The 27682-nt window shown below is 40.1% G+C and overlaps 1 protein-coding gene across 6 annotated transcripts in view; it reads left to right on the top strand.

Moving 5' to 3' along the window:
* kdm1b (lysine demethylase 1B) overlaps nt 1-27682 on the top strand; it is a 108180-nt gene that overhangs the window by 3873 nt on the left and 76625 nt on the right. For all 6 annotated transcript variants that reach the window (XM_043719148.2, XM_043719147.2, XM_043719142.2 and 3 more), the window contains exons 2-6: nt 2809-2903; nt 10747-10868; nt 16812-16901; nt 23248-23359; nt 23962-24078. In XM_043719148.2, coding sequence (XP_043575083.2) covers nt 2809-2903; nt 10747-10868; nt 16812-16901; nt 23248-23359; nt 23962-24078 — 536 coding nt within the window. The remainder of the gene's footprint in view (nt 1-2808; nt 2904-10746; nt 10869-16811; nt 16902-23247; nt 23360-23961; nt 24079-27682) is intronic.

Here is a 27682-nt window from a genome sequence, read left to right as displayed (position 1 = left end):
GCCTGTAGTGGAGGATTGAGTAACAGTCTGCAACTTCAAGATTTCAATCCTAATCTTTGCATGCATCTCATCCTGAAGTTGTCATCAGTTTCTGAGGGTTAATTACAGCAAATGTTGGCAGGTTACTGACAGATTCCATAATTGTAAAATCTGTGTTGTGTATTCTTGTTCTGCATCAGTATAACTCTGCAACCTCTCATTTTAAAAAAAATACTCTCCTGTAGATGAGAACCGTAGGAGGTTGTCACTTTTTTTTCTGCAGTGAAGTGCTTTATTGGCTGTGTCACCTTTTGATGATCACTAACAATTGCTATTCTTGTTCAAAATCTATTTTCTGGTAAGATTTGGTGCAGTCCAAAATAACAAACATTGGTGATAGTGCAACTCATATTTTCTTAACCAATATCAAAATATTGCAAATGTAAACCAAGGTGCACCTCATATTTGATCAATTATTTTGTCTAATTTATTTTAAGAATTGGATGTTTGATTATTTTTCTGAACCTAGATTAAAGATCCCATTTTACTCTCAGACGCTGAAATAATTATAGCGCTGTACACAGGGAATAATAAATGAGTTTGTTGCAGGTCATATTGATTTAATTAATTTTGTGAATATTCTAAGTTCGGTGGCTGAATTTTATCTCTTTGCTTGAATATTCCAGTATTTGCCCACTCAATCTCTTACCTTCTGCCTTTTGTAAATTTGATGTCATATACTGACCATATGTTGATTTGTATCAAGTTACTTTCACCTATGTGATCAATGACCAACCTTAGCTCCCAGCTGGACAATTTTATTTTGAAATTTTCACCTTGTTTGCAAATTTCTCTTCCACTTCTCCCCATCTCTGAGATCTCAATCTTTGTTGGATCTAAAGCCTGGAATTTCCACCGATGTCCTTTCTGTATATTTTTATCTTCTCCTTTTAAAGTTCATCTGTTTTTAGCAAGCTTTTGGTTATCTATCCTAATATGTGATATAATATATATATGACATAAGGAGCAGAATTTTCTGTGATCTCCAGTTTGTCAAGGTAGAATGTAGGAGATTGGACAAGTCAAGTTAACAAAGGGCAGGGATGAAGGTTTAAGCAGCTGATGAGCTGAACCAGGGACTGATTTGGACCATGTTCTGAATTTAAAAGGTCTTAAAACTGATATGGTCTTATGGTTTGGTGCCACGCACTACTTTTGTACAACATGTGAAGCACTTTGATATTCATGGTATCACACACAATCAGTTGGATGACACTGTGGAGGATGTTGAGGAATGGGCGAGCAGTCTACTAAAATGTTTGAGTCAGGGTCTTGGATGCGAAAAAAAACTGATGCATTCAGACCAAGATGGGGAAGATGTGTCCACGTCTGACAAATAGCAACTAAAATATAGTGTAGGCATAAAGGTAGGGCTAACACCAAAATGTACAAAATGCAGTGGTCCAGACTTAATGTTTGAGCAGGAAGAAGACTTGGCTGTTGCAATACATAGGGTTTTAACAGTTCATGACCAATGTTATGTAGTTCTACCAAAAGCAAATAGACAGAAATTTGATTGTGATAGGTTTTTATAATGCTTTTTCAGAGAAAAGGAAGAGAGAGGAGAATACAAAAGGTATTCTCGAGCATGAAGCTGAGGCAACTGATAAACTATTAAATGGTAGATAACACAATTAAATGACATTATGTCTCAAACTTAATAATTGTTCAATATTATTTCATTTTAGCACCTGAAATAGCTTTGTGTTGTCTTTGATTTAATTGGTATAATTCTTGCACTGACTCAGATTGCAAGTTTAAATCTCACTCTCAGGATATTGAGTCAAAAATCCAGGCTGTCTTGCCAGGCTGGCAGTACTCATGTTTGATTGTCGTCGCTTCCAAATGTGATTATTACGATGTTTTCTTGACTGGTCTCAAATGTTCCACCTTCCACCAAGTTTCTGCAGCCCATATCCTAACCAAGTACTGTTTACCCATTGTCACTATTCTCTTTAGTCTATGTTGGAACTCAGTCTCCAGATATTTCAAGTTTCAAATTCTCATTGACATTTTAAAACCCTTCCATGATCTCACCTGAACAACCTTTCCCAGCTCTTTCCTCGTCATTGGTGACCTTGCCTTCCACCATTTAATTCATAAGCAAAAGAATTTCCTCTTGTAACATTCTCTTCAAGGTCTTTGACCATACAGTTAATCACCTGTCCCAACAGCTCCTTCTCCAAAACATTAAATATATTCATTACATTTCCATGAAGTCCCTAATGATATTTATTATGCACAATATAACTACAGATTTTGGCTGTCATCTTAATATATACATCAAGATTACAATATTTTGTGAGTTCCCGACTTTGTTTTAAAATACCAGCAGCTTTTATAAAGCAGAAAAATAATGATAAAATTCACTACTCCCAGTACCTGGTAATGTCATGGATCAGCATAGATTAATACTTCTGCATGTCCAATTAATTTTGTTTTTTATTATTAGATAAATCTAATTTTCTTTGAATTTCTTTGCTTTTTATGGTTCCCCAATTATTGTTGCATAAATCTTTTCTTCCTCCCATATTTTTTTCTGTCCTAAAACATTTCAAAATTAAGAGAGATAGCTAGGCAAATTTCATCTTTATAACTAAGTCCAAAATGGATGTATCCATTTTACAAAACAATAACTGAACAAATGCTAAGTGAAAGCTTGAGTCTGATATTTTTTACAGGTGATTAAAAAATAAGCTCATAAAGTAAAACCTTGTTTATTTTTCAAGCTTCACCCACTGTGAACACCTGCATATTGATTATTTGTAGATGCCATAAGTGGACGTATGCGAGCAAAGAAGAGGCCTCCTAGTTTTGAAGGATCGATGGATAACAACCCTCCACTGAGATCATCTGGAAGACAGGTGTTGATCAGTACCACTAAACCTAACTCATTGTGGTTCTTAGTTTACTTTTTAATTTAAGTGGGTTTCACCTGTTGAACAAAGTGGGCGGCATGGTGGCACAGTGGTTAGCACTGCTGCCTCACAGCGCCAGAGACCCAGGTTCAATTCCCGCCTCAAGCGACTCTCTGTGTGGAGTTTGCACATTCTCCCCGTGTCTGCATGGATTTCCTCCGGGTGCTCCGGTTTCCTCCCACAATCTAAAAATGTGCAGGTTAGGTGCATTGCCCATGCTAAATTGCCCATAGTGTTAGGTGAAGGGGTAAATGTAGGGGAATGGGTCTGGGTGGGTTGCGCTTCGGCAGGTCAGTGTGGACTTGTTGGGCTGAAGGGTCTGTTTCCACACTAAGTAATCTAAAAAACAAATTTGAAATTAGATTCATGTCATACTGCCTCTTAAGTTAATGCATCTTGAAATTATTGTCACATAGAAACCAATGGATGTTAAATTATATATACGTGGTATTGTATGTTTTAGACTTAAATTTAGTATATGTTTGATGTTTTGAATAGTCCTTATTTAATTTGATATTAAATGTTCTTTTTAAGATACTGATATTTTTAAATTGTTCTTGCATGATGTAATATTTGGAGTGGTGAAGATAGAGAATGTAGGCTCAATGGTGTTCTGTAATTTGATGTATTTCATACATGTGTCACAAAAGATCATCACATTCCTGCAAGGCTGCAAATATTCTTTGATCACAAGTCCATAAGAAATGAGCAGAACTGAGCTAGTTGGCTTATCGTGTCTGCTCTGCCATTTGATTATGGCTGATATGTTTCTCAACCTCATTCTTCTACCTTCTTCCCATTAATGCTGATCTTGCCAAACAAGAAGCTATCTACCTCTGTCTTGGCCCTCACAGCCCTTTGCGCCAATGATTTTCACAGACTAACCACCCACTGGTTGAGGAAAATCTTGCCATCTCCATTCTATAGGGCCATTCTTCATTCTGAGGCTGTCTCTCTCAATAGTAGAAACGTCTTCTCCACATTCACTCTATTTCGGCGCCTCAGTATTCGAAGTTGCAAGCAACCCAACCCATGTTCTAAACTTCAAATATTGTCCCAGAGTCCTCAACTGCTCCACATATAATAAGCCCTTCATCCCCAGGATTATTCTTGCAAGCCTCCTCTGAACCCCTTCCAAGGCCAACACATCCATCCTTAGATATACAGTCCCAGCAGTATATATTGTTCTTGTAATTCTAACCCTCTTGAAATGATTGCTAGCATTCCATTTGTCGCCTTAATTGTATGTTAACCTTGAGATCATCCTAAACAAGGATTCCCAAGTCCTTTTGTGCTTCAGATTTCTGAAGTCTTTCCCCGTTTAGAAAATAGTCTATGCCTCTAATCTTCTTACCAAAATGCTTGACCTCACATTTTCCAACATTGTATCCCACCATTGTCACTTCTTTTCCCACTCTCCTAGCCTGTTGAAGTCCTTCCTGCTTACTGTCCCTTCACCTATCTTTGTGTCAACTGCAAACTGATGCCCTCATTGAGTCGTACAAAACAGAAACAGGTCCTGGTGGAAAGCAGAGAAAAAGGTGTCATTTTCAGGATGGCAGCCAGTGACTGGTGGAGTTCCACAGGGGTCTGTGTTGGGACCACACCTAGTCACATTTGACGTTACTAGGTCAAATTGGGATGCCTGGTAAGCACAGATGAATTGGATCCCAATTTCATCCCAATCTGACCTAATGTGAATAGAGGTGGTCCCAACACAGACCCTGATGGAATTCCACTAGTCACTGGCTGCCAGCCTGAAAATGACCCGTTTTTCCCTGCTTTCTACCAGTCAGACAATTGTCTATCCATGCCAGTACCTTTTCCCCTGACATCATAGGCTCTTGTTTAGCAACCTCCTATGCAGCATCTTGTCAACAGTCTTTAAAAGAATAGATGACTTCCGCTGTCACTCCTTTATCTAACAGGCTCGTTAACGCTTCAAAGTAATTCTAACAGATTTGTCTAACAGATTTGTCAAACATGACCTCCCCACTAAAATGCTGTGGTGACTCAGCCATTTTTTTAACATGCACTTCCAAGTACTCTGCAATCTCATTCTTAATAATGAACTCTTTAAAAACTTACCAACAAACGAGGACAGGCTAACTAGTCTATATAGTTTACTGTCTTCTGCCTACTAAAACAAATATGTTACATTGGCCATTTTCCAGTCCTCTGGGATCTACTCTGACTCCAATGATTCCTGAAAGATCACCAATAATTGTCTAATCTCCTCAACTATCTCCTTCAGAATTCTGGGGTGCAGTCCAGCTGGTCTGGGTGATTTATCCAATTTCAGACCTATAGCTTCCCCAGCACCTCCTTAGTGATGGCTACTACACTTGCCTTTGTCCCTGATTGTATTGAAGTTCTGGTATGTTGCTCATATCTTCCACTTTGCTGCTAGGGTCACCTTCCAATCAACTCTGAGGAGAAAGTGAGGTCTGCAGATGCTGGAGATCAGAGCTGAAAATGTGTTGCTGGAAAAGCGCAGCAGGTCAGGCAGCATCCAGGGAACAGGAGAATCGACGTTTCGGGCATAAGCCCTTCTTCAGGATTCCTGAAGAAGGGCTTATGCCCGAAACGTCGATTCTCCTGTTCCCTGGATGCTGCCTGACCTGCTGCGCTTTTCCAACAACACATTTTCAGTTCCAATCAATTCTGGCCAGCTATCCTTTCAGTTTTAGTAGTCACCTTTACTCAGTTATAATACTGTTATATCTGATTCCAGCTTCTCCCCCTCAAATTGCAGAGTGAATTTTATCATAATAGTCACTGCCCCCAGAAGTTTCCTTTACCCTCTGCTCTCTAATCAAGTCTACCTCATTAAACTTACCATGTTCAGACACTGAAAAACATCTCAGACATTCCACAAATTCCTTTCTTGGAGATCCACTAACAACCTGATTTTCCCAGTTTACCTGCACATTGAACTCCCCTGTAATAGTACTTTTTCTACATGGCTGTTCTGTTTGCTGATTTATTTTCGTCTTCACGTCCTGACTACTGCTAGAAGGCCTGTGCACAACATCTCCCAGGGTCTTTTTTTCTTTGTTTAAATCAGAGTGGTGTTGGAAAAGCACAGCAGGTCTGGCAGCATCTGAGAAGCAGGAAAATCGACGTTTCGGGCAAAAGCCCTTAATCAGGAATAGAGGCAGGAAGCCTCCAGGGTGGAGAGATAAATGAAGGGGGGGTGGGGCTGGGGAGTAGGTAGCAAAGAGTACAATAGGTGAATGGGGGTGGGGATAGAGGTGATAGGTCAGAGAGGAGGGTGGGGGAAGTTAGCAAAGAGTACAATAGGTGAATGGGATGGGGTTGAAGATGTTAGGTCAGAGGGGAGGGTGGAGCGGATAGGTGGGAAGGGAGATGGGCAGGTCATGGGGACGGTGCTGAGCTGGAAGTTTGGAACTAGGGTAAGGTGGGGGGCGGGGAAATGAGGAAACTGGTGAAACCCACAATGATGCCCTGGGGTTGAAGTGTTCCGAGGCAGAAGATGAGGAGTTCTTCCTCCAGGTGTCGGGTGATGAGGGAACGGTGGTGAAAGCGGCCCAGGACCTGCATGTCCTCTGCAGAGTGGGAGGGGGAGTTGAAATTTTGGGCCACGGGGCGGTGGGGTTGATTGGTGCGGGTGTCCCGGAGATGTTCCCTGAAGCACTCTGCAAGGAGGCATCCAGTCTCCTCAATGTAGAAGAGACTGCATCAGGAGCAACGGATACAATAAGTGACATTAGTGGATGTGCAGGTGAAACTCTCGATGTGGAAGACACCTTTGGGGCCTTGGTGGTGTGGGCACAGGTTTTACAATTCCTGTGGTGGCAGGGGGAGGGTGGTTTGTTTGGGGCCGTGGACCTGACCAGGTAATCATGGAGAGAACGGTCTTTGCGGAAAGGGGTGGGGAGGGAAATATATCTCTGGTGGTGGGGTCCGTTTGGAGGTGGCGGAAATGTCGGTGGATGATGTGGTTAATGCGAAGGTTGGTAGGGTGGAAAGTGAGGACCAGCGGGGTTCTGTCCTTGTTACGGTTGTAGTGATGGGGTTTGAGGGCAGAGGTACGGGATGTGGATGAGATGCGTTGGAGGGTATCTTCAACCATGTGGAAATTGCGATCTCTGAAGAAGGAGGCCATCTGGTGTGTTCTGTGGTGGGACTGGTCCTCCTGGGAGCAGATACAGCGGAGGAATTGGGAATATGGGATGGCATTTTTGCAGGAGGTAGGGTAAGAAGAGGTGTAATCCACTGTGGGAGTCGGTGGGTTTGTAAAAAAATGTCAGCATCAAGTCAGTCGTCATTAATGGAGGTGGAGAGGTCCAGGAAGGGGAGGGAGGTGTTAGAGATGGTCCAGGTGAATTTAAGATCGAGGTGGAATATGTTGGTGAAGTTGATGAACTGCTCAACTTCCTCGTGGGAGTACGAGGTGGTGCCGATGCAGTCATCAATGTAGCGGAGGTGGGGAGTGGTGTTGGTGTAACTACAGAAGATGGACTGTTCTATGTAGCTGACAAAGAGACAGGCATAGCTAGGGTCTATACGGGTGCCCATGGCTACCCGTTTGGTCTGGAGGAAGTGGGAGGATTCGAAGGAGAATCTTCGTGCTGACTGAACTCTACCCATACAGATTCTATGTCTTCTGACTCTGTATCATGTCTTGCTATCAAATTAATTTCATTTCTTATTAATAAGGCACTCTCTACCCATCTGTCTGACCTTTTCAATAGGATGTTTGTCCTTAGCTATTTAGTTCAGCCTGATCCCCTTGCAGCTGTGTCTCCAGAATACCCACAACTCATAACTGTCAATTTCAATCTACGCTACAAGCTCATTTACCTTGTTTTGTATACTGCATAAGAACAGACCTGTGTTGACTGCCCCCCTCACCTTGCAGTTGTCCCTTTATCTGCTGTGCCTGACACTTCTCATAGTCTGTCATATTACATGTTATGGAAATTTAAAACACTGTGGCACCAGTACTGCGGCCCATGTCCCGTGAATTCAAACCTGCTTCTTCCACACAAATCTTTGAGTAATGTATTTTCCTCTTTAATCTTGTTGACTCTGCAATTTACTTGTGGCTCAGGTAGTAATCCAGTGATTGTTGTCTTTTTGGTTCTGCTTTTCAGTTCAACCCCTACCTGCTCATATTCAATCAACAGATTTCTTTCTACTTATGTTGTTAGTACCTATGTGGACCACGAAAATTGGATCTTTCCCCTTCCAATCCAAGTTCCTCTTCAGCCCAGAAGAGAGCTCCTAAATCCAGAAACCAGGCAGGCAAGACATCTTTAGGACACTCAATCCTGGCTACAGAGATCAGTGTCTATTCTCATAAATATACTATTCCCGATTACATTTCTGTTTTCTCCCCATTCTTAAGTTGCTGCCCATTCCAGTATGCTGTAGTCAGTTTGCTCACCCTCCCTACAGCTCCACTCTCAAACACAGGGAGCAAGAAAGTCAAACCTTTTAGACAAGCTCATAGTGTCCTTCAGCACTACCCCCTGGATCCCTCTATCTAATTTGTTGTCCCTGATTTAATTTGAGGTAGTTAATCAAAGGGGTGCGATTGCATCGTGAACCAGTGTCCAGGCAACTCTAAGACATGTATGGTATCTTAATGGTTAGTACTGCTGTCTCACAGCACTAGTGACCCGGGTTTGATTCCAGCCTTGGGCAACTGTCTGTGCGGAGTTTGCAGATTCTTCCTGTGTCTGCATGGATTTCCTTCAGGTGCTCTGGTGTCCTCCCACAGTCCAAACATGTGCAGGTAAGGTGGATTGGTCATGCTGTATTGCCAATAGTGTCCAGGGGTGTACAAAGTTGGTGGATTAGCCATGGGAAATGCAAGGGTATACTGATAGATTAGAGGGGTGGGTATGGGTAGGATACTGTTTAGAGGGTTGGAATGGCCTGCTTCCAAACTGTAGGGATTTAATGAAAATAGTAGCTAGCACCAAGCAATGAACTTGGGGTTTACCTGTGATGTCACTCTTTTGTGTTGGGCCCTTGCTTCTGGGTTTCAATTTATCTTGTTTAATAAAAATACTTCACAAAGTATTAGCCAAAAAAAAAGCAGAAGTACCTCTTCCTGTCTGCACTGAATTTCTATGTTGCCTCCAAATTCGTCAAACGATATACTCCACTTGGGCTGTGTCGCGTGCAGATGTGACCTCTACTTCCTTACTTGTGAAGCTTACTGATGGTGTGCTTTCGATAGACGCTTTCTGAAATAGGGCTGAGGTGAACTTAGATGGCCCACACTAGTTAGACTTCAGTAGTACTTAACACCTATTAAGACCCTGTCCAAGCTTCAAATGATTGACTGACAACTGTCCATCTGTGAGCTTATTAATCTTTTCACTCGACTACTGAACTTTAAACTTTTAAAACGGAGAGAAAAAAATTAAACAATCTATTTCTATATTCCTCCAAATTCTCCAAACATGATACTCGCTTGGGCTGTGTTATGCTGGATGTGATCACTCTTTACTGACCACACGAATGTTAATGATTGTGTGCTTTCACAGGCCCTTTCTCAATTTATTGATGCACAGAATTTATTGTTCTCCACTAAAGATGCAATTTGCATTGTACTACTTGCAACCATGGGAAGATGCAAGATGGATGTTTTTGCAGCTTTGCAGATTAATGTGAGCTGTTGTAAGTGAACTATGCTGGATATAGTATGATCCATAGACTATAGAAGATTGTAGCATTTGATCGAATTGGTTTAATATTACTTGTCCTCTCAATACATTGTAATGGTCTGTAATTGTATTTTTATAATTTGGAAGCAGTTGTTTGGTAGTACAAAACTTAAATGTTCTAAAATGACACACTTTGACACTTTTCAACTTGTACATATCAGGATAATTCACAAGAATACTAATTTTTAAACCAAATGGGTTAACTCTGATTACTTGAGGCATTGCTCTGATCAGTGAACTGGTGAATGGCTGTCGCATATTTTGTTCAATTGAAACAGGTACAATGTGAGTACATCTTCCTTCTGTCTGCAAATGGCAAGATCCTGTATACAAATATATGCAGCTTCTAATACATGCAAATGCACCAGGCTGCTGCCCAATATTCTGTTCTAAATTGGTCATTGGCATAATTCTTCTCACTGAGATTATCTAGCCAAGAAATGTCAGCAGAGTTGTCGGTCATTATCTGGTGTGTTGGATATCGGACTCAACATACTTAGTTTAAAGATTAAACAAAATCTGACGATAAGCTATCAATCATCATTAATGGGTGCATCCCTCGATGACAATATCTCTACTACAGTCTCCATGCCAACAGATGAGTACTCTCCCTAGTATAAATGTTTTCCCCTTCAATTTCTGTTCTTGTGAATTACATAAAAATCAAAGAGCAGAAATAAGGTTTTTGGTCCTTTTGAGCCTGCTGTGTCCTTCATTATGATCATGGTTGATCATCCAATGTAATAGCCTGTTCTGCTTTTCCCCCATGTCCTTTGATCCATTTAGCCTTGAGTGGAATTTTCAGCTGCTTGAAATCGGACAGTGTTCAGATTCAACTGCTTACTGTGGTAGCAAATCCTGCAGGCTCACCACTCTGAAGAAATTTCTCCTCATATCAGTCGTAAATGGTGTACCCCATATCCTTAGAATTGTCTTGTTAAGTGCAAGATGGAAAGCTTGGGCAAAATGTCTTTTTTTTTTTAAACAATATGTAATTTGAAAAATAATATGAACTTGAAAGCATTTGTGGAGTGTGAGATCCAAATTTCATTGTCAAATTCATTTTGTATTTTCTTATAATGAAGGTCAAGAAGAAAACTTTTGAAACTGAGGAAGAGGAAGAGGGTTCTGAAAAAAAATATAGGAAGTGTGAAAAAGCTGGCTGCAGTGCAACATATCCTGTTTGTTTTGCAAGTGCTTCAGAGAGGCAAGTGAAGTTAATTCTGTTAATAGGTTGCTACAATACGGTGAACAGAAGAGCTATAGTCCAGCAGTTCAGTTGGAATCTCTTCAATTCCCTTTGGACAAGTAATGTAATAATCAATATTATTTTCTGGTATTGGTGCAGTTTTGGGATTTACAAATGCTGAGTTTTCAATAGAGTGTGTGCTTAATGGAATTATGCTATTGGTCAGAGTTCGTGAATTATGCTATTGGTCAGAGCATGAATTTAACAGGAGTCAAATTTTTTTTTTTAAGGTCTTTACTTTTAGTTTTCAGTTTCATTTTCGGTTTTGATTTTCATTCTTCTTTGAGATGTAGTCAAATTAACATATTTGGACTTTTTGGAAGCAAAATTGGAAGAACTCATCAAAATCTTTAATTATCACCCTTCTATTGAACTTGAATTCATGAAAAGCCATTATTACCTGGATTGCATAGCATTTAAATTGACACAAGATGACAGATATGAATAGGAAAAAGTCTCTTAAATAGCTAACATGCACACTTCTGTGCAAAACAAGCCATCACCCTATCTGTGCTTTCCATGGATTGTTGCCATCACAACTGAACGTTTGCACATTTGTCCCTTACACAGTCACTACGCCTCCTGTCATTCCCAGTTTGTGAGATACGTTGAGATTTAACATTTAAATGCAAATCTAGATTAAATTCTGTTCATTATAATAACATCCACTGCAATTCCCCTCTTGTGCAAGGAATTCATCACTTCTGTTTTCAGGTTTAGTTAGCTGAGTTCCTCTGTCTAGGCAGCCTTCTTCACTACTGCTGCTCACCTGTATGCTGTTGATAGACTCACTATAATCCTTAGTAGCAGGAAATGCAAGCAAATGCTAACTTGTGGTTGGAGGATCAGCTCCTTATCGATTCTGTCAATTCGACCAACAGCCTTGTGGCAACCATTTCTCTGGTTAGTCACATCTGTGATTGCATTTTCCAGGGTGTTCGGGGTGCTTCAGAAGCTGACTTCACTTGTCACATGTGAACTTCTATGTAGATTTAAATGGTGACATCTAATTATTGTACTCTCTTATAAACCTTCTATGATGTAAAACTTTATAATTGACACTTCATAATTGTTCTATAGAAGAATGTTTGGAATAGAATTCTGGTATGTTTTCAATAGTATGTAGCTTCAGGATCATTTTTGGAAATGTTTAGCTCCTATCATTCTTTGTTCAAACAGTGTGTAAGGGTGAAATGTGTATTGTGCTACCAATATGTTATTTATAGATAAACTCTGAAGCTTTATTTTTTGCGGGCTGTCTGAAAGTATCTATTTCATCTTCGGGTGATGGTGTCCTTCTGATGTTCAGGGTAATAGGATTATGTTAATTGTATAGCACAGAAATAGATTGTTCAATCCTACTTGTCTATGTTCACATTTATGCTCCACTTCAGACTCTCCTCATTCCTCATTTAAATCTACCATTGTAACTCCATTCCCTTCTCCCTTGCATCCTTGTCTAACTTCATCTTAAATGCACTGATAATATTTACTCAACCACTTCCTGTGGTAGCAAGTTTCACATGCTCACTAATTTGGGAAAATACTTTGTTCTGAATTCCCTATTGGATTCAAAATTGGGTGCTGCCCCATTGTTTACAAACAAATGTGTCTTGAAACTCCAACTTTCCTTTCAGTCTTGTTGGTTAAATGAGGTATGGCATGCATTAGCATGTCCCAGAGGATAGTTTCAAGGTGATATAATTAGTGAAAATAAGTTAGAATTGAGTTATCCTCTGGTAAATTAGAGCCGAGATTGCTCCCTTCATGCCAATGACCCTGTGCATCAATGCTCATACCTTGGCTTTGTCATTGCTGTGTATACTCTTCACATGTGTACTGGTCTGTATGCTTTTGTTAATTACCTAACTAAAAATAATTTTCTAATGGTTCCAGTTTGTGTAAACACAATCTTTTTTGAAATTGGAAATTGTTAATATATTCTAACTTGGCTGAGGCCGACACATGTTTTTGTGTAAATAGTTTATTGATTATGCCAATCCAGCAGCTATCACTCTGAGTCTCTCCTTTAGGTATTTCTGGATCAACCTATTCAGAGATGTTATGACCCCTCTGGAGCAGGGACTTGAGTCCTGGTCACCTGGCTCAGAATTAGGGATATTATCACTGCATCACAAGATCCCTCCTCAGTTCTTGCTTGTATAGAAGTTAGTACAAAGTTGTATCTCCTGGTTCAGAGGTAGAACGAATGTCATGGTCTACCAGACAGCAGTGATCCCTGTGCCCCTGTTTGTTTTGGAGATTTGAGTCCAGGTAGGCCACATATTTTCTTTCAACTGTTCAGGGAAGTTATGACTCACCTCTGGAGCAGGTGGGACTTGAACCCTTGGCTCAGAGGTAGAAATGCTACCACTGCACCACAAGACACTACCCTTTTTACTTTGGAGGGGTGCTTTGTACAGATGGTAAGTATTCCTGCCAAAGGCAGCCAGAGATTCTGAGTATTATAAGTAATCTCATGAGTGACACGAGCATAAAATTGGCAAAGTTCTTGGTTATTTAGGTCTTGCTACTTTGAGAAATGACGTTGATGTGAAGCTGCACAACAAGAGCACTCCTCATTTACACCTTGTTTTTCTAATCAACCTGTTCAGTGATGATATTACACACTTCTGTAGCCGGTAGGTCTTCACTAGGTCTACTGGCTCAGGGATAGGGACACTACCATACACCACAAGGGCCCCTTATGCTAGTGTTCCAGGAATCAGTTGCTAAATACATTGAGATATTTTAATCAACCTGATCAGAGGTGTTTGTATGCACCTCTGGAGTAGGTAGGACTTGAACCTAGGCCTCTGGCTCTGCCATAGGAACACTACTACTGAACCAGCCTGTTCATCAATGTTTATCGCACACCTTAACCAGGTGGGAGTTGAATCCATGCTTCTGCTCTAGAGATGAGGACACAACCACTGCACCACAAGAGCCCTTCTCATTTTCACCTTTATATATCCAGACATCAATTAATCAATTAACAGCCTATTTCCTTTTCAACCTTAACTTTAATTTATCTAGCATGTAGCCACAAGTGAATAGTTCACCTGTGCAGTTGTCTAAAATCTGCACAAGGAAGTCTCTTAGTGATGATGGGGAAAGATTAAACTTTCGTTTAAGGATCTGAACCTGAAAGGGAATTCGGAAAGGAGAAAATTGAGCTGATAATGGACTATATAAATGGAACCAAAAGACATAATGATAAAAAGACAGGATTCAAGGTACTCTATCTGATTTGTGTGTAACATTTGCAGCATGGATGGTAAATAGTTGACACAAGTAGAAGAAAATTAACTTGATTTTGTTACCTTTGTGGAGATGTGGCTGCAGGTGGTCACGACAGTACCTAAATGTTCAAGCATATTCAACATCTTGGGAGGACAGGCAAAAATGAGAGGTGGGGTTGTGCTGTTAATAATGAATGGGGGTCAGTACATTACTTTGAGCCAATCTTAGTTCAGAAGAAGATGTACAATTAAGTTGCATAAAGAAATGGCAAAGATATTTGTTTACAGGCCATCAAATCGTCTAGATAATATAAAGCATGGTATGCATCTGGAATTTACAGATACATACAATAATAGTAATGCAACATTTGTGGGCGACTTCAGTCTCTGTGTATTTTGGATAAATCTAATGTGTACCAGTATTGTGGAGAATAGATGCTTGAAATGTATATAAAGAGAGTTTTCAAGGTAAAAATAGCTGGAGAGCTCTGGTTTATTTTTGTTTTGACTGCTCAGCTAAACCATCTACTTCAGTTAACCCTCAGTTGAGTGACTGTTCCCACATCCTCTATCACTCAAAATCTGAAAATGCCCTTGTTAACATCGACCAACTTAACTGATCAGCTGTTTATCCCACCAGACTCAGCTATTGCGCACCATGCCCATGTTCATTTTATTTTTCACTTTTACTCCCCACCCCATAAATTTGATCTTCATCAAAATCTTATTGATGTTCTCAGAACTTGCATCAAGTCTCCATCCTTCTGACCCACATTAAATCTGAATTCCCCAATGAGTTTAAAATTTTTATCCTTCTGTTCAGATCATTTCATGATCTTTCCTCTCCCCCTCTCTCTGAAGCCTTTTCCCAATTCTCCTCTCATTCTGACCTCATGGTGAGAAAGAAGTTTGTTGTACATTATTGGTAGTCATGCCTGCAACTTTCTCCATCCTTAATTTCTCCATCCTTTCTCCATCCTTTGGTCATGCTTCTAGTCTGATGTTCAGTTGGTAAGACACTTCTCACTCTGTTTCTATTGAATATTGTCCTTGTAAAATAACTTAGGATATTTTACTATATTAAAGATGCTATATGATTGCAACTTCTTGTTGAGGCCTACCTACTTGTAATAGCATAGAATCCCTACAGTGGAAACAGACCATTTGGCCCAACAAGTTGACATCGACTTTCAGAAGAGTATCACCATCCAGTTCCATTACCCTACCCTATTACTTCACATTTCCCCTGACTAATGTACCTAACCTACACATCCCTGAACACTGGGCAATTTAGCATGGCCAATTCATCTAACCAGCACTGTGGGAGGAAACCGGGAAACCCACGGGGACCATGTGCAAATTCTATACATAGTTGACCGACGTTGAAATCGAACCTGTGTCCCTGGTGCTGAGAGGCAGCAGTGCTAACAACTGAGCCACCATTCTGCTCATAAGATGTTTTGAGATGGCTAGTATTTTGGAAGAATTTTAGGAGCTGGTCTAATTTGCATGCAGGGATTATGTTCTCACATTTTCGTTTAGCACAATGATATTACATTACAGTCATGTAATGTTGCTAAATATTTAGAGATAACAATTACATTTAAATACTACTGTTCACAATTGTAAAGTTTCAAAACAACTTTCAACGCCTCAGTACATTTTTTGAAAAATGTAATCACTGCTGTAATATAGGCAACAGGGCAGTCAGCTGATTCACAAAGTTCCCACAAGCAACAATGTAATATTATCAAAATACTTTTTTGTCATAGAATCATAGGTCTGTTTTCATGCTGTACAACTCTATCAGTCCAACTTGTCCATGTCAACCAGATATCCTAACTTAATCTAGTTTCATTTGCCAGCATTTGGCAAATATCCCTCTGAAGTCTTCCTTTTCATATACCCATCCAGATACTTTTTTAAATGTTGCAATTGTACCAGTCTCCTCCACTTGCTCCAGCAGCTCATTCCATACACTCACTACCCCCTCTGTGGAAAACGTTGCCCCTTGGATCCCTAATAAAACTTTTCCCTGTCACCTTAAACCGATGTCCTCTAGTTCTGGACACCCCCACCCTGGGGGAAAAACCTTGTCTGTTCACTGTATCCATGATTTTATTAACTTCTACGCTCCAGGGAAAATAGTCCCAGCCTATTCAGCTTCTCCTTGTAGCTTAAACCCTCCAACCTTGGCAAAATCTTTGGAATTTTATTTTTAACCCTTTCAGGTTTCACACCATCCTTCCACAGCAGAGTGACATGAATTGAACACAGTATTTCAAAAGTGGCCTAACCATTGCCGTGTTGATTTAGGAATAGGTATGGGTTAGAACTCAGAAATTCTCCTGGATTTCTGCAGAATGATGGAATTTGAACTGTTATGTCTGCCTGAGATAGCAGACAAAGTCTCCATGATTAATGCCTTATTTGAAAGACAGCATCATCAACAGTGCACCAGCCTTTCAGCAATATACTGAAAGTTGGGTTAGACTTTTGTACTGAAGACTCTGGATTTGAATGCCCTCTCTTATTACTTGAAGGCAAGAGTGCTACTACCTAAAACTCAACTGACACTGAAACATTCAGAATTGATTGTGTTTAAATTTAGAATGATTTTGTTTCTTTTAAATTCCTTTCTGTGATTTGTCATTTTTAGATGTGCTAAAAATGGTTATACATCACGTTGGTACCATTTATCTTGTGGGGAACATTTCTGCAATGAATGCTTTGATCATTGTTACAGAAGGTAAGTTCCTAGAAGTTGTTTGTACCTTAAATTGTTTTTGATTATTGTTTCTGAACCGAAGATGCCTGCAGATAAACCTGTTCGTAAACCTGAAGTGCTTTTAAAAATATATTCAAGTTGCACTTATTAATATATGAGAAAATATCTCTGGCAGAATCTGACTTCAAGTAAATTTATTTTTCTAGAATGCCAGCACTGATTGGGAATATATCTGAAATAAGATGTGAATTCATTAGGAATAGTCAGCATTGTGTTTGACAAATTTAATCAAATTTTATCAAATGCATTTGATGTACTCTGTATGTCAGGCTTTTGATAAGGTCCCTCATGGCAGACTGGTCAAGAAAGAAAAGCCTGTGGAATCCAAGGCAAAATGGCATGTTGGATCCAAAATTGTCTGAGTGTTAGGACGCAGATGATAATGGTAAAGAATGCCTCAGTGACTGGAACTCTGTTTTCAGTGTGGATCGGCAGGGCTTGGTCTTAGTGCACTTACTGTTAATGGTGTACATAAATGATTTGGACTGAAATGTGGAGGGTATGATCAAAATCTTTGTGGCTGACGCTAACATTAGTAAAGTAGTGAATAGTGTGGAGGATTTTCATAAATAGTGGAGTCGCTAATGAGGGGACGTGAATTTAAGGTAAGAGGTAGAAATATAAGAACACAGTTGAGAAATGTTTTCACCCTGTGGATGGTGGGAGTCTGGAATTCGCTGCTTGGAAGAATAGTTAAGTGAGAAACATTCTTAACATTTTAAGCAGTATTTAGATATTCGTTTGCATTGCGAAATCATCCAGATCTATGTGCCAAAAGCTAGAAAATGTACTTAGTGTATTCAGATCTTTGGTGCACGATCATTGGGCTGAATGGCTCCACCCTTTGCTGTGAATGTCTATGAACCATTTAGAACAGATGAGGAATTTCTTCACCGAGAGGGTGGTGAATCTTTGGAAGAGGTTGGTTGATTGATTCATCATAAACACATTGTGGGACACGTGGGTAGTATAGAAAAATCGTGTTGAAGTAGAGCAGTCATGATCTCATTGAACTGTGCAGAGGGCTCGAAAGTCTGAATGGCCTATTGATCCTATTTCTTAAGCTGTCTTGAATTGATTTGGTTCAATGGTTTTGCTCCAGTCAAGATTAGTAAGTTTTTAACTACATTTTAGATGTTTTAGGAATTACCTATTTCGTTATTTTGCTGTCCAGTTTATCAATGGGTGATATATACACAAGCTCCCTGTAGAAATTCAGCACTTTTGGCAAGAATTTGCTCTCCTCCCCCCCCCCCCCCCCCCCCCCCCCCCCCCCCTCCCGGTTTACATCGCCCCCTTTTTCTTTATATTAATCCCCTTTTTTACCTTACTGTTGAATATTACCTTCGGGGGGGTGGGGAGAGGGATTTATTTATTTGTTCTCTACTTAGCAATTTTCTCCTCCCCCCCCCCCCTTGGCCGGGGGGTCTAGTTAATATTGGTGGGAGGAGGTGGTTACCTTTTATCCTATTTTATTTCTGTCTTTAGGAGCGGGGTTGTTTTCCCCTGTTATTTTGTATTATTATATTTAATTATTACTTGTTGAGGTTGTAATTTTATAGTTATATATCTTTATACATGGTATTAACATTACCAAATATATCCGGTTGGGGTGGGGGGGGGTGTTAAGGTGCTCACTGTTAACTCTAGCTCTGTAGTTACTTGAATTTTCTTCATCCTATCGAGGGGTGCCTGGGTCAAGGGTGGGGCACTGGTTGGGAGAGGATATGATGGAATTTTGGAAAGGAAGTGATACCCCCTGGGAACAAGGGGGAAAATCTCCATTTAAATACTTTTTTTTAATTTAAAAATAGATTTTTATTGTATTGATGTGAGTGTATTAAAGAGCCTTTATTTTTGTGAATTTTATATGCCCTATGCTCGGGATGTTCTTGATAGGATTTCCCCTCCCAAGGGGTCTCTGACTTGCCAGGACGATTATGGTTAATCAGTTGGTTAAATGGTGCACCTGGAATGTCAAAGGGAGTAATTCACCAATCAAAAGGAAGAAAATATTATCAAACCTCAAGAAAGAAAGGGTTGATATAGCTCTCCTACAGGAGTCACACCTGAACACTTGAAATTACGACATGATGGATTTGCTCAGGCCTTCTTTTCTTGCTTCAGCTCATAAAGTAGGGGCGTTGTTATTCTTATTTGGAAGAATTTCCCTTTCAAAATCCTAAATCAGATAAAAGACGAATCTGGACGATATATTCTGATTAAAGCCCTTCTAGATGGAGAGGAGTATGGGATCTTAAATCTGTGTTGTCCCCTGGCACATCCTTTTAAATGTATAACTGAAGCCTTTTCAAAATTGATGGCTCTTGGTGCTTGTCATACAATTATAGGGGGAGATTTTACTTGTATTATGGATCTGGAAATAGATAGGATTCCCAAGAGAACTGCAGGAGTACCTCCCAGATGTAGACAATTGGTGGATTTGAACAAAGAATTAGGATTAGTAGATGTATGGAGATGCCTTCACCCACAGGGCAGAGATTTTTCTTTTTACTTCAATCCACATAAATGTCATATCAGAATTGATATGTTTTTTGCCCCCTCGATTTTTTTAAAATTCTATATCATCCTGTATAATAGGCAGTATAGCAATTTTTGATCACGCTGCTGTATATATGGAAATCAAGGCAAAGAACAATGAGACATCCCCCTGGCATTGGCGTATGGACCCCTTCCTGATGAAAGATAGTAAATTTGTAAAGTACTTCTCTCAAGAATTTAAAACTTTTTTAGAAATTAATTCAGGTACGGCTAGCAACCCATCAATGATGTGGGAGACCATCAAAGCTTACGCGCGAGGTTTGATCATTTCATACTCGGCGACCCAGAAAAAATTAAAGGGAGAACAACAGCGTCTGCTCGAAGCTCGCTTAAAAGCAGCTCAAACAGCATACGTTGACAGACCTCCTATTATCAAATTACAAAGGATTACGGCCCTTAGGACAGCTCTGAACACCACGCTTACCCAAACAGCTAAGAGGGAAATATTATTTGCAAAACAAAGGTTATATGAACTTGGCGATAAACCTGCTAGATACTTAGCATTTCTCGCAAAGAGAAAAAAGGCCCCTTAAACTATCATGTCTGTCAAGGAAAGTATGCGTATTCTGACTCATGATCATAAAAGGATTAACGCAATCTTTAGAAAATTTTATTCTGATTTGTATAAATCGCAGGATTGCGAAGACAGAGCTAGGAGGATGCAGTCATTTTTTAAAAACCTGACCTTTCCGCACCTAACTCCGGAACAGGTATCGGTTCTGAATGTCCCCTTAACAAGCCAAGAAATACTTGACGCAATCGGGCAATTTCAGAGTGGTAAGGCACCTGGCCCAGATGACTTTCAAGCTAAATTCTATTAAGAATTTACAGGAATATTGATTGGTCCACTTATGGACATGTATAACTACTCATACAGTCAGGGCTGTCTCCCGCTTTCGCTGAAAGAGGCGAATATCTCTCTTATTCTCAAAAAAGGAAAGGACCCAGAAGATTGCCCGTCATACAGACCAATATCCTTGCTAAATGTAGATTTTAAAATCCATTCTAAAACATTAGCATTGATGCTAGAAAGGGTATTGCCACACATCATAAAGGAGGATCAGACGGTTTTATTAAGGGCCGGAGATCATCCAATAATGTGAGAAGGGTTTTGAATGTGATTCAAGCCTGCCATCAGGGAAAGATACCAGGAGTAGTAGTCTCATTAGACGCAGAAAAAGCATTCGACAGTGTTGAATGGTCATATTTGTTTTACACATTGGAAAGGTTTGGCGTTGGAAAGGTGTGTACCAAATGGGTTTCAGCACTGTATAGTGATCCCAAAGCAGTTGTGATTACCAATGGATTAGACTCGGATAGCTTCAGTGTGGATAAGGGCTGCTGTCAGAGATGTCCTCTTTCGCCATTGTTATTTACGCTAATAATTGAGCCACTAGCAGAAGCTATATGGGCTGACCCTAATATAATGGCCTCAAGGATTGGTACTGGTAAACATAAAATTACTCTTTATGCAGATGATGTTCTTCTATTTCTCAGTAATTCTCTGACGTCCGTGCCTTGCTTAATCCAAGTTATTAATACATTTAGTGTATTTTCAGACTATAAAATTAATTTTTCAAAATCCAACGCGATGCCAATGGGTGGCTTTGCTAGTATATCCCACTTATTGGACGGATCCCACTTTCCCTTTCGGTGGTCTCTGGAGGGTTTCTTATATTTAGGCATTTTTATCTCCCCAGTATTTGGTCAGTTATACAACGCTAACATTGTGCATTGGCAGGACCTCCAGCGATGGGGAGACCTTCCAATTTCCTGGTTAAGCAGAATAGCACTAATTAAAATGCATGTCCTGCCCCGTCTCCTGTTCCCTATGAGAACGCTTCCGGTGATGCTGCTGAGGCTGGCACTACGTAAATTGTATGGCTGGCTAGGTTCCTATATCTGGAATCATAGACGGCCCCTCATTAAGCTGAAGATGTTACAGCTTCCACAGGCAAGGGGAGGATTGGATTTCCCAGATTTTAGGAAATATTAGTTAACTTTCCTATTAAGTTACATAGCCGATTGGGTCTTGTCTGACCCGCAATCAATCTGGCTGGACATCGAGGCTTCTCAAGTAAAATGCCCAATTATTAACCTCTTGTTTTCAGACAAGAGGAAAATCATCATGGATCACTGTAAAAACCCTACAATACTAAATACAATTAAAGCTTGGAATATAATACGGCAAAATGAGGGCAACTCACATAAAACATCCCCCTCTGCTCCGGTAGTGGGAGCATGGGGATTTCAACCAGGGCTTACAGATGCCACATTCAAACTCTGGAGATCCAGGAGTATCTCCTGTTTAGGGGATCTGTTTAAAGAAGGGGTTCTGATGTCTTTTGAACAGCTGCATCAGAAATTTGGATTACCTAATGGTGATCTCTTTCGATACTTCCAAATTCGAGATTACATACAGAAGAAGGCTACGTTATTAGATAGTCTTTATAAATCAGATAGAGAACGTAGAGTGTTATGGCCAATAGGGGTATCTTCGGTCAGCACTATTTATCATTTATTACTTAATGAAGTATTTATTTAAGATTTAATTGAGAGATATGGACAATCTGCTTAAAACATGGGATCAGGATTTGGGACTGGAAATCTCTATAGAAATGTGGAATGACATTTGGGAAAATGCCAGAAGAATCTCCATCTTCAACAGAACTCAGGCCATTCACTTGAAGATACTTCATAGGGCCCATCTAGCACCGGACTGATTGGCAAAATTTAAGGCAGGAGCATCTCCAATGTGTCCCAGATGTAAAATAGAGGTGGGCACTCTTGTACATTGCTTATGGACCTGTCATAAGATCAGTAGATATTGGACTAAAGTAGCAAGTGCTCTGACAGAAATCTTAGGAACGGAAATTAGAGTGGATCCTGGATCTCTCCTTTTCGGCTTTTCGAACTTACCCTCCCTGGATATGCATAGGAAGAGATTATTTTCCATTCTCTCTTTCTGTGCAAGGAAAAATATTTTGGTAAACTGGGTGGCTGAGGCCCCCCCTGGACTTTAGAATTGGCACAGAATAATCATGGAATGTACTTCCTTACAAATATGGTGCACCAAAAGACCGAATTATTCCATAAAATATGGCAGCCCTTCTTGAATTACATAAATACAGATATTTTGGCCATCCTAACAAGGGATTTTATTTAATTGAGATGGCAAACCTGGCTGGCCCAGGGCCCCTTGGGAGAAGAATCCCACACGAATACGGGTTTTGTTATGATCTGATGTTAACACATTCCGAGCACGTATCTCATTACTCAATTTCTGTGTTATCCGTCAGTTTTTATTTCTTCCCTGAATAATGTAAGAGACTTAATTATACACTCTGGTTAGTTGTAGGTCAGGTTAGTAGTTAGCTGAGTTTTCTTTTCTCTCGGTATTTCTTTTTTTTCTGTTTGATAAATTTTGGTTATTATTTATTGAAGATTTAATTGTATATCAATGTTGAAACTTGTTTTTTTTTATTTATAAACTTGTAAAAATATTAAATTTTCAATAAAAATATCTATATAAAAAAGTACGGTGTCAATAATAAGTTTGATAGGCATGGCAAGGAAATGAAAGCAGAACTCGAATAATTAATCTATTCCTTTTAATATTAATGCAGATCTTCTCTTTTCAGCAGAAATGTACCTTCCACATAAATTTAATAACTAAAATTTAACTTTTACTGTATTAGTAGTCCACACTAATTTTTCTTTTTATTTGATTTCTTTAATCTTCTAGCCACAAAGATGGATATGAGAAGTATGCAACTTGGAAAAGAATTTGGACCAGTAATGGCAAAAGTGAACCTAGTCTGAAAGCATTTATGGCTGATCAGCTGGTTCCTTACTGGGTAAGCTCATGTCCAAATTAATATTCAGATTTAGTTTGTGAAATTGTAGAAAGGTACATTAAAAAAATTGTAGAAATAGACATTTCATTACAACATAATGAATGTTATAATTAATGCACAAAGGAAAGATGTCTTAGGTTATACATTTCTGAAGCAGTAGTTTTGCAAAATGCTTGATTGTGAAAAAGATGTCTATGTTTTTTCAATTCAAGGCTAGTATAGGACAAGATGAAACCACACTGCCTGTGAAGCCTACTTTCCATAGCTTCAAGTGCTCAATTCCATTGAGCTTGTGAAAATTTCATCTGGAGGTCAGGGAAGTCAGTAAGTGTGAATGAAAGGCAAGGTTTTCTATGTAGTTTTAGCCCTGATGTGATTTATTTTGAGCAGATTAAACTGCACAGTCCTTAACAGTGCTGAAAGCATAGTTTTAACAATGGCTAGTTTCTCCTTCTTTCTTCTCTGTCCAGGCAGTCAAACATTTGTAATGTCTTGTAAATCAGTTTGGTTATGGTACTATGTTACATAAGCTGGTATTCATTTTTAATCAACAGCGTGTTTGAATTGGTGTATCAATTGATTCTTTGATTTATCTGTAACAGGTACAGTGTACTAAGTCAGATTGTGCAAAATGGCGTCAGCTAACAAGGGATGTCCAGATGACAACAACATCTGCAAAAACATACCGTTGCGGCCTGAAAACCCATAACACTGTTAAGGTGAAGCATTGTATATTCATCAATTGCTAAGTTGTAAGCAGTAAGGATTCTGCGTAATTCAAGATGGAGGGTAGGAAAAATGTCTGGCTGTAACAGGTTGCTCCTTTTTTTGGGTATTTTAGGTGTTGGAAGTGATTTCCTCAAATACCAGGAGCAGCAATTACTGTTTTATATGCTGCTGCATTGTTTTGGAACTTTGGTGAAAAAAAAAGTCAGAACATTACATGGTAAGGTCAGTGCAGGAGAGAGCGAGAGAAACCCACACTGCTCCCTGACACAGCAGTGAACCTGTGCAGTTACTGCCTTTGCTGTTTAATTCATGTATCAATGGGCGCTGGAGTCCATCTGGGAAAATGAACAAAGTGAAGTTCACAACTGATCGTGGAGGAACCTGTTTAGGAAAGGTCACAGCACAGAGACAGATATATGAAGAGTTTAAAGTGTAGTCTTGGGGTCTAGCTGTAAGCCTATGGTAGTGAGTAGAGTGGCTTCTTTCTTGATTATATGTTTTATTGAGTTATGTCTCTTGATTAAACTTAAAAATATAAGCCATAAGTATTAAGTTAGCCTGGAGCAATGTTTTGTAGAAGAATAAGACCAGGTTATTTTCTGGAGATTGGAAGAAACAAAAATGGCATTGAATAGAGTATGCTCTTCTTGTCGGATGTGGGAGTTTAGGGAGAGTTTACGGGTTACTGAGGATTATATCTGCAATGAATGCCGTTGGTTGCGAATCCTATCATATCGAATGGAACAGTTGGAGCGACCGAGGCAATAATGAATTTACAAGGGCAAGGGGATATGATGGATGGCAGTTAATAGGAAGGGAGAAAAGTCATAGATACAGTCACATTAACTCTAAGAAAGATGAAAGAGGTAAGCAGGTACTGAAGGAGACTTCTGTGGCTATCCCCATTTCCAGCAAGTATGCTGTTTTGGAAAATGTAGAGGCTGATGGATTCTCAGGGGAATGGAGCACGAACAGCCAAGTTTTTGGTATAAAAACTGGCTCGAATGCAGTGAGAGGTACGTCGGGTTCTAAGGGATCGATTGTGTTAGGGGACTCTCTAGCCTGAGGCACAGACAGACGCTTCTGTGGCCAGCAACAAAAAATCAGAATGGTGTGTTGCCTTCCTGGTGCCAGGACCAAGGATGTCGCAGAGGGTGCAGAATGTTCTCAAGGGGGAGAGGGACCAGCACTAGGTCATCGGACACATTGGAACCAACGACATAGGAAGGGAAAAGGGTGAGATTATGAAGTGAGAATACAGAGTTAGGCAGAAATTTTAAAAAAGGAGTAGTAATATCTGGATTATTCCCGGTGCTACGAGCAAGTGACGATAGAAATAGGAGAATATGGCACATGAATGCATGGCTGATGTATGGGAGAAAGATTCACATTTTTGAATCGTTGGAATCTCTTCTGGGGTGGAAGTGACCTTTACAAAAAAGATGGATTGCACCTGAATTGGAAGGGGACCAGTATACTGGCAGGGAGATTTGCTGGAGCTGCTCGGGAAAGTTTAAACAATTAAGATAGGTGGGTGGGACCCAGGGAGATAGTGAGGAAAGAGATCAATCTGAGACTGCTACAGCTGAGAACAGAAGCGAGCCAAACAGTCAAGGGCAGGCAGGGACAAAGCAGAGAACAAGGTAGGACTGATAAATTAAACTGCATTTATTTCAATGCAAGGGGCCTAACAGGGAAACTCAGGGCATGGTTAGGAACATGGTACTGGGATATAATAGCAATTACAGAAACATGGCTCAGGGATGGACAGGACTGGCAGCTTAATGTTCCAGGATATAAATGCTCCAGAAAGGACAAGAGAGGGAGGCAAGAGAGGCGATGGAGTGGCGTTTTTGATAAGGGATAGCGATCCAGCTGTAGAGGGAGAGGATATTCCTGGAAATGCATCCAGGGAAGTTACTTGGATAGAACTGAGAAATAGGGAGGGATGATCACCTTATTGGGATTGTATTATAGACCCCCTAATAGTCAGAGGGAAATTGAGAAATGAATTAGTAAGGAGATCTCATTTATCTGTAAGAATAATAGGATGGTTATGGTGGGGGATTTTAATTTTCCAAACATGGACTGGGACTGCCATAGTGTTAAGGGCTAAGATGGAGAGGAATTTGTTTAGCATGTACAAGAACATTTTCTGATTCAGTATGTGGATGTACCTACTAGAGAAGGTGCAAAACTTGACCTGCTCTTGGGAAATAAGGCAGGGCAGGTGACTGAGGTGTCAATGAGGGAGTCCTTTGGGGCCAGCGACCATAATTCTATTAGTTTTCAAATAGTGATGGAAAAGGATAGACTGGATTTTGAAGAAACACCAATTTTGGCGGTATTAGGCAAGAACTTTCAAAAGCTAACTGGGGGCAGATGTTCACGGGCAAAGGGACGGCTAGAAAATGGGAAGTCTTCAGAAGTAAGATAGCAAGAGTGCTGAGTATATTCCTGTTAGGGTGAAAGGAACGGTTGGTAGGTATAGAGAATGCTGGATGACGAAACATATTGAGGGTTTGGTTAAGAAAAAGAAGGAAGCAAATGTCAGGTAAACACAGGATAGATTGAGTGAATCCTTAGAGTATAAAAACAGTATGTGTATACTTAAGAGGGAAATCAGGAGGGCAAAAAGTGGACATGAGATAGCTTTGGCAAATAGAGTTAAGGAGAATCTAAAGGGTTTTCTCAAAGGGTTTTTACGGCAACTAGGGAGAGAATAGGGCCCCTCCAAGATCAGCAAGGCGGCCTTTGTGTGGAACCGCAGGAGATGGGGGAGATACTAAATGAGTATTTTGCATCACTGTTTACTGTGGAAAAGGACATGGAAGATATAGACTGTAGGGAAATAGATGATGACATCTTGAAAAAATGTCCCTATTAGCCGAGGAAGTGCTGAATGTCTTGAAGTGGATAAATCCCCAGGACCTGATCAGGTGTGCCCTAGAACTGAGGGAAGCAATTGCTGGGCCTCTTGCTGAGATATTTGTATCATCAATAGTCACAGGTGAGGAGCTGGAAGACTAGAGGTTGGCTAACGTGATGCCACTATTTAAGGGTGGTCAGGATAAACCAAGGAACTGTAGACCAGTGAGCCTGACGTCGGTGGTGGGCAGGTTGTTGGAGGGAATCCTGAGGGAAGGCAAGGACTGATCAGGGATATTCAACATGGCTTTATGAAAGGGAAATCATGTCTCGCAAACTTGATTGAGTTTTTTGAAGAAGTAACAAAGAGGAATGATGAGGACAGAGTGGTAGATGTGATCTGTATGAACTTTAGTAAGGTGTTCGACAAGGTTCTCCAGGGGAGACTGGTTAGCAAGGTTAGATCTCATGGAATACAGGGAGAATTAGCCATTTGGATATAGAACTGGCTCAAAAGTAGAAGACAGAGGGTGGTGATGGAGTGTTGTTTTTCAGACTGGAGGCCTGTGATTAGTGAGTGCCACAAGGATCGGTGCTGGGTCCACTACTTTTCGTCAATTATATAAATGATTTGGATGTGAGCTTAAGAGGTATAGTTAGTAAGTTTGCAGATGATACCAAAGTTGGAGGTGTAGTGGACAGTGAAGGAGGTTACCTCAGGTTACA

This window comes from Chiloscyllium plagiosum, unplaced genomic scaffold, assembly GCF_037043375.1.
Source record: "Chiloscyllium plagiosum isolate Xiang-an unplaced genomic scaffold, Cpla_swu_hap1 HiC_scaffold_34, whole genome shotgun sequence".
Taxonomy (NCBI): Eukaryota; Metazoa; Chordata; class Chondrichthyes; order Orectolobiformes; family Hemiscylliidae; genus Chiloscyllium; species Chiloscyllium plagiosum.
Note: the sequence above shows the minus strand (reverse complement) of the source record. Positions and strands in the feature narration are given on the sequence as shown.